We start from the raw sequence: 13,345 nt of genomic DNA, 5'->3' as shown, positions 1-13,345 counted from the left end.
GCCGAAGTGTTCTATCTATATATACCCAGGTATACATATGGGTCACATGTGTTCTAAGACAAAACAGGGACTGTTAATGACGTGTGTTTGCATGGGTAAAAATTGCAATTTCACCTAGCTTCAGATGTCTCATGGTTGTTAAGGAATCCCTTTTATTTTGTTTTTTGGGTTTTTTTGAGAAAACCAGAAAAGAAGGTGGAAGTTAGCTTGTAAACATTCTCAGACGTAATGGAAATGGACAGCCCAGGTCGTTTGATCACTTTGTAATCCAATGCTCTCTTTTATCCACACTGCTAGGGGTATGCTTACTTCATCTGAAACCCCAGAAGCTGGATCTCGCTCCTGCAATCCTGTTTCTAGTCCGACTGGAACGTGTGCCATTAGCAGTGTCCTCTGCTTTCTCACAACGCCTGCTGTAGAGTCCCTCTCCTCACTACAGGCTGCTCCAGATTCATCATCTCTGAGGCAGAATGATTCCTGCTCCCAAGCTGCCTTCGTACTTTTTTACATTGAACCCATTTGAAATGCAATTTAGGTACTTCCAGCTGCTAAAGTCAAGTTCAGCTGCTGTGAACTTATCCTTTCCTTGCTGTCTGTCTGAGTTCGCTCACAGTTCTTGTTTCCCCAAAACATCCTGGACAAGTTTACCAGGACGGCATGCAGATCTGCCTTTCATTTTCAATGCTATTGCTATAAACATGAATTTCTTTTTTAATGCTGCATTTTTACCTGTGCATTTTTAGACACAGTAATGCATTATTTTAGTTAAGTTTGTTTTTCCCTGCAGCACTTCTAGCAATCTTTATTCTTTCCATGCATTGCCAAAAGCAGAAGTTAGTTTGAAAAAGGACATAATGAGCAGCTCTAGTCAAGTGTTTGAATGACTCATCTGCAGAGGGGTCGAGGGTAATGGAGGTGGGACATGGGTTGTTCTCATTTTGGATCACTGTTTTTGGAACCTGCACTGGCAGTGGAGGAAAGTCTGCAGAATATGAAGTCTGCCACAAGACAAATGGGAAGGGAGGCCCAAGGTCAGGTTTAAATTTGGTGTGCAGTATTCTGCCTCCTGCTGGAAAATCAGTAGGCATCTGTAAAGGGAAAAATTACAGATGCTTGGATTGCTCACAAAAAAAAAAAAAAGTTGCATAAAGCAACAATAACGTGGTAAAATTTGGTAAATAAGGAACATAAGGTTATCAGCAGAGAATGATGTTGACCTTCATGATGTGGATCATTAACTCACTGGGCCTTTATTAATGGGGCAGAGACAGCACCACATCAATTTCCACCTCCTTTCAGTACAAGTACTACCAGGGTGTTTGTTAGACAAATGCATCAAGTCTTGCACAGCCGTGCTGGCCATCAGCCCCAGTGCTTGGTAACTTGTTGGCTGACATCAATCAAACACGATAGCAGGGTAAGACATAAACAAACAAAGTTAAAGCTTCTGTAAAAGCTGCTGTATACACAGCCTGGAGGTCCAGATTCGTGCTGTCACTGAGGGAAAGGAAACATAGTCCATACCCAGCCACTACACATTTCATCTGACAGAGCTGCTGGCCATGCAGCATGCTCACAGGCCCAGATAGGAACCATGATGCACACCCTGGCCTTTCTTCAGAGCTGTGGATGCAGATTGGGCTGCTCATGGGAAACACCCAGCAGAGTTAGGAGCCATTACTACAGTAAAAACTGTCCTGTGAGGTCAAGACAGACTACAAACAAATGAGACAGAGTACAGGCTAGGAGATTTTACAAGGAAAGAATTTCCACGAAATGTGACTCTGTTTTCCCATAGCCTTTTGCTGAGTATTACCTGACTTCACACAGTTACCTACTTTCTGAAGAGACTTGCTAGGAATGGCTAACCAAGTTCATGGTACAGAGGCCACTCTCCTGAACTTACCTGCCAAAGATAATAAACCTACAAACAAAATGGAACCATTTAGGTTGGAAAAGACCTCAAACATCACTGAGTTCAACTGGCAACACAGCACTGCCTAGCCTACCACTAAACTATGTCCCTAAGCACCACATCTAGAGGCCTTTTAAATACCTGCAGGGATCGTGGCTTCATCACTTCCCTGGACAGCCTGATACAGTGATTGATAACCCTTTCAGTAAAGAAAGTTTTCCTAATATCCCGTCTAAACCTCCCCTGGCACAGCTTGAGGTCTTTTCCTCTCATCATGTCACTTGTTACCTGGGAAAAGAAAGCAATGCCCCCACCTGGCTACAGCCTCCTTCCAGGCAGTTGAAGACAGCAGTAATGCTCCCTTTCTGGAACCTTCTTTTTTCCAGCCTTAACAACTCCAGCTCCCTGAGCTGTTCCTCATAGGAGTTGTGTTCCAGACCCTTCCCCAGCTCTGTTGCCCTTCTCTGGACACTCTCCAGCCCCTCAGTGTCTTTCTTGTAGTAGAGAGTAGTGAGTGGCCCAGAACTGAGCACAGGATTTTTGGTGTCGCCTCAGCAGTGCTGAGTACAGGGGGACAATCCCTGCCCTGCTCCTGCTGGGATCACTATTGCTGATACAGGCCAGGATGCCATTGGCCTTCTTGGTTATCTGGGCACTGCTGGCTCATGTTCAGCCACTGCCAAACCAGCACACCCAGGTCCTTTTCCACTGGGCAGCTTCCCAGGCACTCAGCCCCCTGCCTGGAGCAGTGTATAGGTAGATCTGCATAACAAATTGAGACACTGAAGTTACCTGAAAGGTAATTTTTTTTCAAAGATGTATAGCACAAAGAAAGGATGAAAAATGCTGCAGCAAATCAAGAGTTAAATGCTAAACCCAGGTTCAGCTAAAGGAATCCAGGGAAAGCTAAAATACAGAACTAAGGAAAAAAGGCCCAAGGAGAGGGCAGAAAGGAGGCTGTTGGCTGGAGAGCTAAGAAGAGCTGGAACTGCCAGGCTTGGGAAGCACCTGTAAGTCAGCCCCCAGCCTACATTCTCACAATCACTTTCCCTCAGGAAATGTTGGGCTAGATAACAGCATGTCACATTTAGGAAAATTGCTTTTTAAATGTATATGTTTGGATAAGTTAGAGCCCCCAGCTGTATCCAGGCTCCTGCTGATTTTTTTGTGATTCCATAGAAGCTGCTCTACAATTTGTTCTAAGGACACTGAATTGCCAAGATCCAGATTTCCCTAACATACCTGAACATTGATGGGCTATAGAGAACATCTGTTACTTTGCTGCTGCCCAACATCTTCAGCACTGGGTGATCTTCCAGGAAGAAACGTTTAGCAACCTCTGCCCTGTGGGTACAGGTACACTCAAGCAATGTGACCCCAAAGAACCAACTGATTGAGGCAGTCAGACTGCTCAGCCAAATTCCATCACCAGCTACTGAAAAGCAATCAAATGCAGCTGTTTCACTATGAAGAAGTGATTTCCACGCTGACTCATAACTGCTTACCTGTTTGATTTAGCACATAACATGTCCCATTAAGAAAAATTTGAGGAAATCAAATTAAAAATGAGGACCTGAGAAAAAGAGTCACAATTACCTGGCCTGTCAATCTCTCCCAAAGCTTTTGAACCTCTGAAGCCACTTGCAGACCAGTCTGGATAAGTCTTCAGGGATCATGACATTCTCTGTGGGTTCAGGGGGTAAGGGGATGGGTAGAGATGAGCAGCTGGATGAGGGACAAAACCCCCACTGCCACAAGCAGAAAGGCAGCACCAAGGAGAACCCCTCTGAGTACTGCTGCTTGAGGTCATTTGTAGGGGATGATACAGTTGGGTACCAAGGGCATACAGCACAGAAAGACAGGCTTCATAATTTCCACTGCTGTGGAACAATTCATTTTTAATTGCTAGACCAGAATAATGTGGCCAAAGAGCCCTTAGTCTGTGACAATTAAGAAAAACTGCATATCTCAGCACTTTTAATTAACATTGCTTCTTGAGGCAGAACCACTTCAGTCATCTTCAGGATAACACCACTGCTTTAAGCTATTGTTTAAAACTACTGAACCAGAACATTTGGGTTCAGAAGGGGCAGGCAGGACATTCTCACTGCTTCCTAACAGCTACTGCACACTACTGCCAGCTTTCAGTGTGGTTTAAGCCTCTCTGGCCATTACCTTTCTGTGAGGCACATATTCCTTTTTGGTTTAGAAGTCTGGTAAGATGGATCTGACTGGTTTCCATATCCTTAAAAACTGAACTACAAAGTGAATGGTAGAACACTAAAAAGCCAACCTCAAAAATAAACTGAAGTGCCACATCCTCACAAAGGCTAAGAAATTAATACTTAATATGCATCAAAGATTTTATTTGCATTAACTGAAGATTCAAATATTAAAATAAGTCTACATTAAATTATAATATTAAATATGCTTTAAATACAATAAACTAAATGTGTTTAGTTTCCAAACACAAAGGGAACAAAAATACTTCAGAATGCAATACAATTAATAACACCAGAGGACAGAATAAGGACTTTTAATATATAGTTCCACAAGTTGTCACCTCATAGCACTGTTTACTTTAAGAAGTGGCCTTTTAATTGATGCACAAACCCCACATTACATAAACTTAGTAAGGTATCTCTCAAGAAAATATTGCTCAGGTAAATTCTCCTTTATGTAGTGATCAAAACTCCTTTGGTAGCTCTTTTTCAGAATTAAACATACCAGTAGACAAATCAGGAAAATAAACAGTCTTGCAAGTATTACCAGAAAAGGTGTGTCTTCCTTATGGTTATGGTTATCTAACAGATCTACAGCATCTTTCACTCTTTAATTCAAATCAACTTACATATGTACAATATGTAACAAAGTACGCACAAAGTCCTTAGTCTTTCAAGACAAAAAGCTATGCTTTCCCAATATTGAGATCATAAAAGTACTTTTTTAAAAAAAGGTTTTGTTTTCTTAAAGTGGAGCACGCTGTACAGTAGGTTCCCTGGATGTTATTTTCAAGGCAGAACTAAATGTTACGGCAATTACAGGAACAGTGAAATACACCTGCTGCCCTAAAATGAGGTAGGGCCTCCTTGACTCAAATCCAATCTTTGCCACCCAAGCCAGCAGAAGTAGTAATAATAGAACAATCCATATTTTAGCTAAAGTATCCAACAGCTCAGTACACACATGAATGCAGTTGTCCTCTTGGCACTTCAAGAATCTCACTTCAAAACCTGATTTATCCAAACCAGACTGAAGTTTGAAATAACTTGGAAGAAAATTAACTGAACACGAGTTTAAGGGTTTTCATGGTGCAAAACTTCAGTGTATTTCAACAACACTGCTTGTACATACATGTTCATCAATGAAGGGTTTTTAAAAAGTTACCCAAGTTGTAACTGTAGCTAAAGAATGCAGCATTTAGGGACTTTGTGGATGCAGTTAGGAACACCTAAATGAAGAAACCAGACTTGCATCCATGACAGAAGTATTTCTCACACAGGTGGTTTTACCTTTCCATCCAACTTCAATGACATTGCTAAAGAAAACTGTAAAACTAAATTTTGAAGAACCCAAGAGAACAAAAGATTAACTAAAGGGGAAAAAAAACCCCAGGGCATTTAAAATTAGTAAGAAGTCTTGACAAAGGTGATCAATTAACATGTCATTTTGCTTCTTTTCCACAGCAGTGCATGCAGCTGCTTGAATAATGTACATCAACCTGAAATCTGCTAAAAGGAAAGTCTGGAACAGCATATGTATTTGGTGTCCTAAAGATACATGTGGATGATTTTGGTTTTTATTTTTTAAGGTTTTTTAAAATTTTTTAAATAAAACTATTTCTTCTTCTTTATGCAACATAGTGGTACTGATTGGGGTTGTCTTTGTCTCTCTCCATATAGTCTCTGTCAATGAGAGATTCAATTCTCTTTTTCAAGTCTCCAGGCTACAAGAAAAGATGAGATTAGTATAACAGTTAGTAATACAAAGGCAAACATATATAAAAAAAATACTGCTAAAAGCTGCATAAGAAATGCATCATAGTATGTAATTGATGTAGTATGATACTCTGACTTATTTCTGTTCACTCAATAACTTCATCTTTGGGTTTAATTCTATGATATTTCACATTTCATGCTCTTATAGACAAGCTGAATAGAAACATATATTACATATATTAAGATAAATCTAGGATGGTTTGACAAACAAAAACATGAGTTACCTTTACAGGAAATTTCAGTTGATTATACAATTCAGAAACAAGAAGATTATGACCAAGAGTCTTCCTCATCTTCATTATTCGTACAATAGCAGCATCAATCTGATATTGCCTGTCCTGAAATACTCTTTCAGTTGTGCTGACCTGTTCCTCAACCTAAAGAGCAATACAACACCACAAATCATATCACCCTCTGTTGCTACTTTTTATTAATTCTATCTCTATAGTTAACCTTCACAATAAAATGAAGCTCTTATTTGTGCATTCTTATTTATCTTTGAGACAGATGCATGCATTACTGCATTCCAAGAGCTAAGTGATTTCTGAAGTGTACTGCTAAAGCAAGTAAAAGAGAAAATTCAGGATAATGTAAAGGAAAAAATGTGTCTTATATTATTTGGTAAATAAAAGTAAATCTTAGAAACTCCCTTAAGATTTTTGAGAGAACCCATAACACTTTGACAGCCCAAACACAGCAGTGTTTTGTGTCAAACTCCAGTTTGACTTTGAGGGAATTTAATATGCAAAGGCCAAAAAGAAACAAGTCACTGTTAATTAGAGTATGTCACCTTGTGTAAAGAATGGGAATTCAGATACAACAAAAAAGGTTTGTTTTCACTGCAGGATCAGGGACAACCCTAACTTTGATAGCCTTCTTACCTGCTAAATATAGAAATGACATGGTGACATTTGATTCATGAGTTCAGCAATACCACAGAAACTTCTAAGATGGACTGAAACATCTACAAGATCCTTTTAGTTTAATATATAGACATTTAAATTTGCAAGCACAGGAAGCAACCTAAGTTGTTTTCAATTTCAGTGATTTTAAAGTCTTTATTGCCTCATACAGCTCTTACTAGTAATTCTGTGAAGGGTCATCCTGACTACTCTAAAAATTAATTATAATTTGAATTTAAATATTCATTTCTTTATATGCAAAAAATACAAGAGATTACGTCTTTCCATATGGGATATATAAACAGTTAATACATAAACTGTTATATAACAGTTAATACATAACAGAATAAATGCAAAAAGTACGTACTGTTTCTTTCATTTGAATCTGGTTGATCTTTATTCTAAACAACTTATGCTTGAAATCACCATTAAAGAGGAATTTATCTCCATCTTCTACATCCTTGCCCTTGGGATTTTTAATCAGTACTCGTGCTTTTCCACAAGCTAAAGACTGCAAGGTTCTTCTTAATTCACTGTCCTCTGTGAAGGAGTTCAAATATGGGAGAAAGCAGAACAAAACATTAACATCAAGAGTTTTATGGGATTAATCTAGAAATAAATTGAAAAGCCAGTGGTTTTATGTTAATACTTTCTTCTAACTAAGTTCCAATTAAGAAGTAGCTCACAGCCTTCAAACCTGGTCTCATCTTCCACAGGCTGAGAGCATGCACAGATTTATATAGATCAGAAAAAGACAGATTTATGCTCATCTCAGTGAGTTTTCCTTCCAAAATAGTTTCAGAAAAGATTTCACAGTAATACAAACTTAATTTTATTGCTTTAGTTTTGTGTGGTGGTAACAGGACTTTGGAAAAGAAAAAGTCAGCGTATGACAAGAAACTCAAAACCACCTATTTCAAGATTTGATCAGTGTTTTTATCACACAGCAAAGAATACATAATCAAATAAAAATACAGAAGTCTAAATTGACAGGACAAAGTTTTGTGGGAGGGTAGAGCTGACAGCTATTATAGTCAAACTTTCCCAAAAAGGGAAAGTAGTAGACACAAGTGTGTGAGGAAAATTTTATCTAGTAATATTTAAGGCTAAAAGCATTAAGACAACATAAAATGAAGTCTTAAACATTCTAATTATGTTGCAAAGTCTTCTATCAAGATTTTGCATTGAAACAGCCTCTGCAGTCTCTAGAATACTTTAGTCACACTATAAAATTATCACTGAATGTGTTGGATCTCCTGAACAGAGCTTTAGCCTAAAAACTGAAAGAAAGGTTTTGCAATCTAGTGCTGAAGTACAGCTGAGTAAAAGATTAACACTATTGCTATTTTTAAAATACTTTAAAATCTGAGCTTTTACGCAGAGCAACCTTTTCCTTCTTTTAATCTTCCAACTCTTCCTTCTATGATTTCTTAAAAAAACCCTTTACACAATGTGGGCTAAACTGGCATTTATGACATTTGAGACATTTTGTGTGTTTCAGCCTCAGTTAATGCAGATTGTTGAGCTGTGTTTTTGCCTGAAACAAGGCTGCTGTTAAAACACTCTGGAGCTCTGCAAGTGAAGTCACAGGTTACAGCATGCCAAAGGGAAGGAATTTACAATTACCTATCAATCCCTGAAGTAGAAGTAAAAACCACAGCTCCTTGAGGCCCCCTTAACAGGCAAGTAAAAACATGGAATATATTTGGATAACATATCTTGAAGAAGCACAATCAGAGAGAAGGTGACCATTCTTTCTCTGAGTAACAGTTTATGCTTTTTCTCACTGTCCTAATGTACCAGGGACAATCTCATTAAAGAGGCCGATGAAGATTTATTGTAACAGTGATTGGAAAACACAAGTTCCAACCATGGTCAGTTAATCCCTACAGGAAAAATGGAGAGGAACTTGTAAATTTACAAGACCATGTAGTGACATGAAAAGGGGGGAATGGCTTCAAACTGAAACAGAAAAGATTAGGTATTAGAAAGAAATTCTTTATTGTCAGAGTTGCAAGGCACTAGAACAGGTTGCCTGGATGCTCCTTCCCTGGAAGTGTTCAAGACCAGGCTGGATGGAGCTCTGAGTAACCTGGCTTAATGGAAGGTGTCCCTGCCCAGGGGACAGGGCAGGGGGTTGGAACAAGATTCTCTTTAAGATCCCTTCCAATCCCAGCCATTCTGTGATTCTATGCTATTCATCCTGGCCTCACAGGAACCCCGTGGACCATGAGCTGTCCCTTACCACCTGAATTTTTATACTACATCTCCAAAGGGGAGAGAAATACAGACATGGAGATCAGTGCAAAGACATAAAGGTAGCTCCCAACTAGCAACTCCAGCCATCTGCCTTAAAAACAGTCTATTGAATTCCTTATTTTGTGCTATAATGGCATGGATTTCCATGCAGCAGATTTTATCTGTTGCTGTCAGGCAGCCAGAATGCCAGCTCCAAGGGACAGCAACCCTTGAGATGAGAAAGCAGGACCTGGATCAGGCTTGCATGAACCTGTGTTTGTTCTGTAAACAGGGTGCTCCAACCTAATGTGCCTCTCCAGACTATCCTGATGATTATTATCACTGGCATGGATTTTCTTCAGCTCCCTTACTGTTAAGGGAGAGGATGACTAAGTAACTTGAAGCACTGACACTGAGACAATGGAGCACCCAGGCAGTACTTCCTTCTGCAATGCATCATTCTGAACTGCAAGGATTCTTGGTATCCCCATTTAACAGTCTTTTAGTAAATATATTACAATATTTTAGGACTTGTAAGGGCTCAAATACTCCTTCAGATACTGCTGTATTAGGCTAATCTTAAGTTTCAACACATGAAGGACTACTGGGTATAAGCTGCTGATTGATACCAAAACTGCAGAGAGTAATGATGACAGTGTTCTGGCTGTAACTATTTCAAGAGAGTGTAAGAATTTGGGGGAAAAAGCCCACCAAGGAACATAAAAACACAAGACAGACCCTGCAGATGGTTAAAGAGAAAACTGTACTCTTCCTCAGCTTTGTCCTTCAGGTTCAAGTGCAGAGGCAGAAAGCTACAAAGTACACACCCAGCACACAGTGCTGCTCTGAACAGATCAGACCTGCTGTGAAGGGGAACCCCAGTGACAGGAATGGGCAACAGGCAGGTGAGCTCTCAGAACAGTTCAATTGAAAATACTCTCTTAAATCACCCCCAACTGAGAGCATTCTAAAGCAGGTAATTTTCAAAATCTAGTATGTGAAACTAAACGAGAGCAAAAATAATCTGTACACACAACAGTGTTTATCACCACTTACATTTTAAGAATTGCAGTGAAACATTTTGTAAATCTAATAGGTTGTTAGTACCACATGCCACACAGCTCTCACTAGTAATTTTGTGAAGGGTCAATTTTACACACCAAGAAAATACACTAAGAAACACCTGCAGTGTGTTCTCATCTCTTTTGGTGTGTGTATGCTTTTGGCACATGAAGTTTGTCTTAATGATCGTGAAAAATTTCTTAAAATTAGGCCTTCACATACCAAATCATAATTGCCGATCACTTGATGAATAAATTTAAAAATCAGAAAGTGTTCTTCCTACCTACACCAGTAGCCATTTTAATTTCTTCAAAACTGAATTCATCTCCTTCATTAAACATAAGCAATACTAATGTCTGAAAAAGCGATACTTGAAACTCCTTCTTCCCCTAAAAGAGAAACAACACATAATAGATAGAAATAGATTCAGAGAATTTTCTATTGTATCCCCTACAATTGACAGTTACAGAAAGTATACATTTATTTTTCTGTTTCTAGAAGAATGGATATGCATTTTAGAATGCCTGGCACACAGAAGAATTTGCCTGAATGGAGTATTGGGAAAATGGGATATTTATAAAATCTCCTTTTTTTTGCTGCTCTAACAGTAACAATACAATACATAGCAAAAACTTGTTAGGGTGGCCTTGTATGTAGTGAAGTGAATCCTTCGTTTTAATTACAATATATGACATTTATGGTGTTGCCACCATCAAGAGTGAATTTGTCTAATTAACTCAAGTTAATATTCAAAATGAGTTAATAAAAGAATTCAAGGAATTCAAGAATTTTTGTCTTTGCTGTGGCTTAGTGAAGCTGCACTATTACAAGGTAAGATACTGCATGAGACAAAACAGAACCACATGAACAAACAGTGCAGCTATTTAACAGTTAAATATTCAACAAGCATTAAATTTTAACCACAGCCATCACATGACTAACACCCTTCAGTCTCTTTATGTATGTCAAGCGTACCAAAAGCATCACCAGGATTTCTACAATCAAAACAATCCCAAATTACAGATTAAAAATGCCGTATTCTTTCTTGTTTTTATTTCTTGCTTTATTACAACTTAATTTATTGGAATGAGAAACAATTCCTATCAAATATTGTTGTCTTGTTAGCTAGGTGGTATTTCAGTTTAATAAAAAAAAGCCTACTTTCTGTACAAAATAACAGTAGTGAATTGTGATTGTTCCTCCACAAAAATATTACGCAACACATGATTAGATTCCAAATAATTGACTTAAATTTTAACCTAACAGGCAAAGCATTATGTAAGCAAACTTACTTCCTTAAATTCTCCCTTTAGGACAGCATGTCCTAAAGTGGTCTGCCACTGAAGTTTTCGACCACTATGTTTTCCCAGGTAAAAGGTTTTAAATACTTCTTGAAGCTTTATCATCTATTAAGAAAAGAGAAAAAAACACTAGCATTATATCTTGCAGTGATACCAAATGATTTCACACATGTAATTTCTTTATTCTCTTCAACCATGTTTCATAATAGGCTCTTTTATGGGAAAAATTTAAACCCAAAGAGCAAAATTTTGCTCTCAAGTACACTGGTACTACTATGCATATAAGAAAGCCTCAATTCAAAAATAACTGCGTTTTCCTTGGGTTTTTAATTTCCTTGTTTTGAATAACAGTAAAATAAACTGCCTGTAAAGGGTTTTAAACCTCAAAAGAGATACTGGTTTTGTCCCTGACTTGAATCTGACCTAGAAGTCATGGGACAAAAAGCATCCATCTCACGCCTTTATACTGGCTAGTACCATCTGCTCTTAAGTTCTTCCTGTAGTTTGTGGATGGAATGGAACTCCAGTCCAATGCCACTACTTTATACCCTCTTACTTCCAACTAAGGGGGTTCTACCCCTCCTTTTTCATGATGTGTTGCTCAGGTTGGACCCTTCAGAAGTAGTCTGCCACAGAGGAAAAGACACCTCAGAAACAAGAGTACCAGAGCTTCCATATCTTCCAAACTGAGTGGGAACCCCATTACCACCTCTGGCCTCTGAAGTGCTTTCCATACCTCTCTGATCAAACAAGATATTGTAGGAAACAGGGGCTCCAAATACACATTTCAACCTAAATCCCTACTGGAAGGAGCTTTGCAAGAATCTCTCAACTTGGAAGCAATCATTTTACAAGCAAATACAATTTAAATGCAGGGGATAGTTTTGCATGACACATTGCAGGGAAGAGATGATGGATCTTTGAAAAAAGGAACTTGCAAAAACATAACTATTGACTAGTTCAAAGTGCCTAACCAGCGTAGTTAAAGACTGACTAAATTAAGGTGAACTGACCAATTTCAAACTTTTAAGTAACTGACTGCAATGCTAAGTAAGGCAATGATATTATGCAGGTAAAAAAAAAAACCACACTGAGTGAAATAATCATCTGAAAAGCGTGGACTTTATCCACTACGTTCTATTTTTTGCAATTCTGGAATCCTTAAAATTACATAAACACCTTAGATATCTAGCAGAAAAACTTTAAATTTTTCTGCTAGATATCTAAGGTATTTATGTAATTTTAATAAAGGGCATTAATGCACCCTGTGATAATGATTTCGTTTGGTAAAGTGTATTTAGAAGAATTCAAACACCAACCTCTGAATTTAAGTGGACTTCCATAGGTGTGTAAGTTGGCCAATATCCCATAGTTAATATATTTACTGTCAGGTCTATATTTCCTGGGTCACTTTGGTTCTGCATATACTAAAATAGAAGAGACAAAAATTATTCAAGTATGCTATCTGGATACTAAATTAGAAAACTTATATACTCAAGTTAGAAATTTAGGATTAGTATAACAACTAAAAATTCTTACAGGCCACAACCTTGGTTAGACATGCTCTACCAGAATTTTGAGTAACTATCTAATGACCACTTCCCCAACTTCAAAACACAGCAAGTGGTTGGGAGTACAAAGAAAAGATCAACATGCCTTGAAATATTCTAGACCTCTGTATACAGAGGGTACTAAGGTCAAAGAAACTTTAATCACATGCAGATAAAGCCAAAGAAAAGAAACCATGGCAAGGACTGTAAGATCAAAAGGATCCCCTTGGACTTCTACATGTTAGACAAAACTTTTTTATGTAATTGGAGTAGAGCATCAGTCAGGCCAGACTGCAAAATCTGGGACAGAAGAGTCACTACAGTATTTTATTACAGGTGTTGTCCTGGGTCAGGTCTCTAACCCAGCATCCTGACTTCA

The 13,345-nt window shown here is 38.3% G+C and overlaps 1 protein-coding gene and 1 long non-coding RNA gene across 2 annotated transcripts in view; one reads left to right on the top strand and one right to left on the bottom strand.

Annotated features, from left to right (window-relative positions):
- The first annotated feature begins 301 nt into the window (after positions 1-301).
- On the top strand, positions 302-5,773 carry LOC118691745 (uncharacterized). Its single transcript, XR_004981075.1, has 2 exons — positions 302-535; positions 5,602-5,773. It is a non-coding gene; the product is annotated as an uncharacterized LOC118691745 (long non-coding RNA).
- CUL4A (cullin 4A) overlaps positions 4,265-13,345 on the bottom strand; it is a 34,265-nt gene continuing 25,184 nt past the window's right edge. The window contains exons 15-20 of the mRNA XM_036391101.2: positions 12,736-12,843; positions 11,408-11,521; positions 10,399-10,504; positions 7,183-7,355; positions 6,138-6,290; positions 4,265-5,861 (exon numbers count right to left, since the gene is read on the bottom strand). Coding sequence (XP_036246994.1) covers positions 5,766-5,861; positions 6,138-6,290; positions 7,183-7,355; positions 10,399-10,504; positions 11,408-11,521; positions 12,736-12,843 — 750 coding nt within the window. The 3' untranslated portion in view covers positions 4,265-5,765. The remainder of the gene's footprint in view (positions 5,862-6,137; positions 6,291-7,182; positions 7,356-10,398; positions 10,505-11,407; positions 11,522-12,735; positions 12,844-13,345) is intronic.

Source organism: Molothrus ater, chromosome 2 (genome assembly GCF_012460135.2).
Source record: "Molothrus ater isolate BHLD 08-10-18 breed brown headed cowbird chromosome 2, BPBGC_Mater_1.1, whole genome shotgun sequence".
NCBI lineage: Eukaryota > Metazoa > Chordata > Aves > Passeriformes > Icteridae > Molothrus > Molothrus ater.
This window is presented reverse-complemented; position numbering and strand designations above follow the sequence as displayed.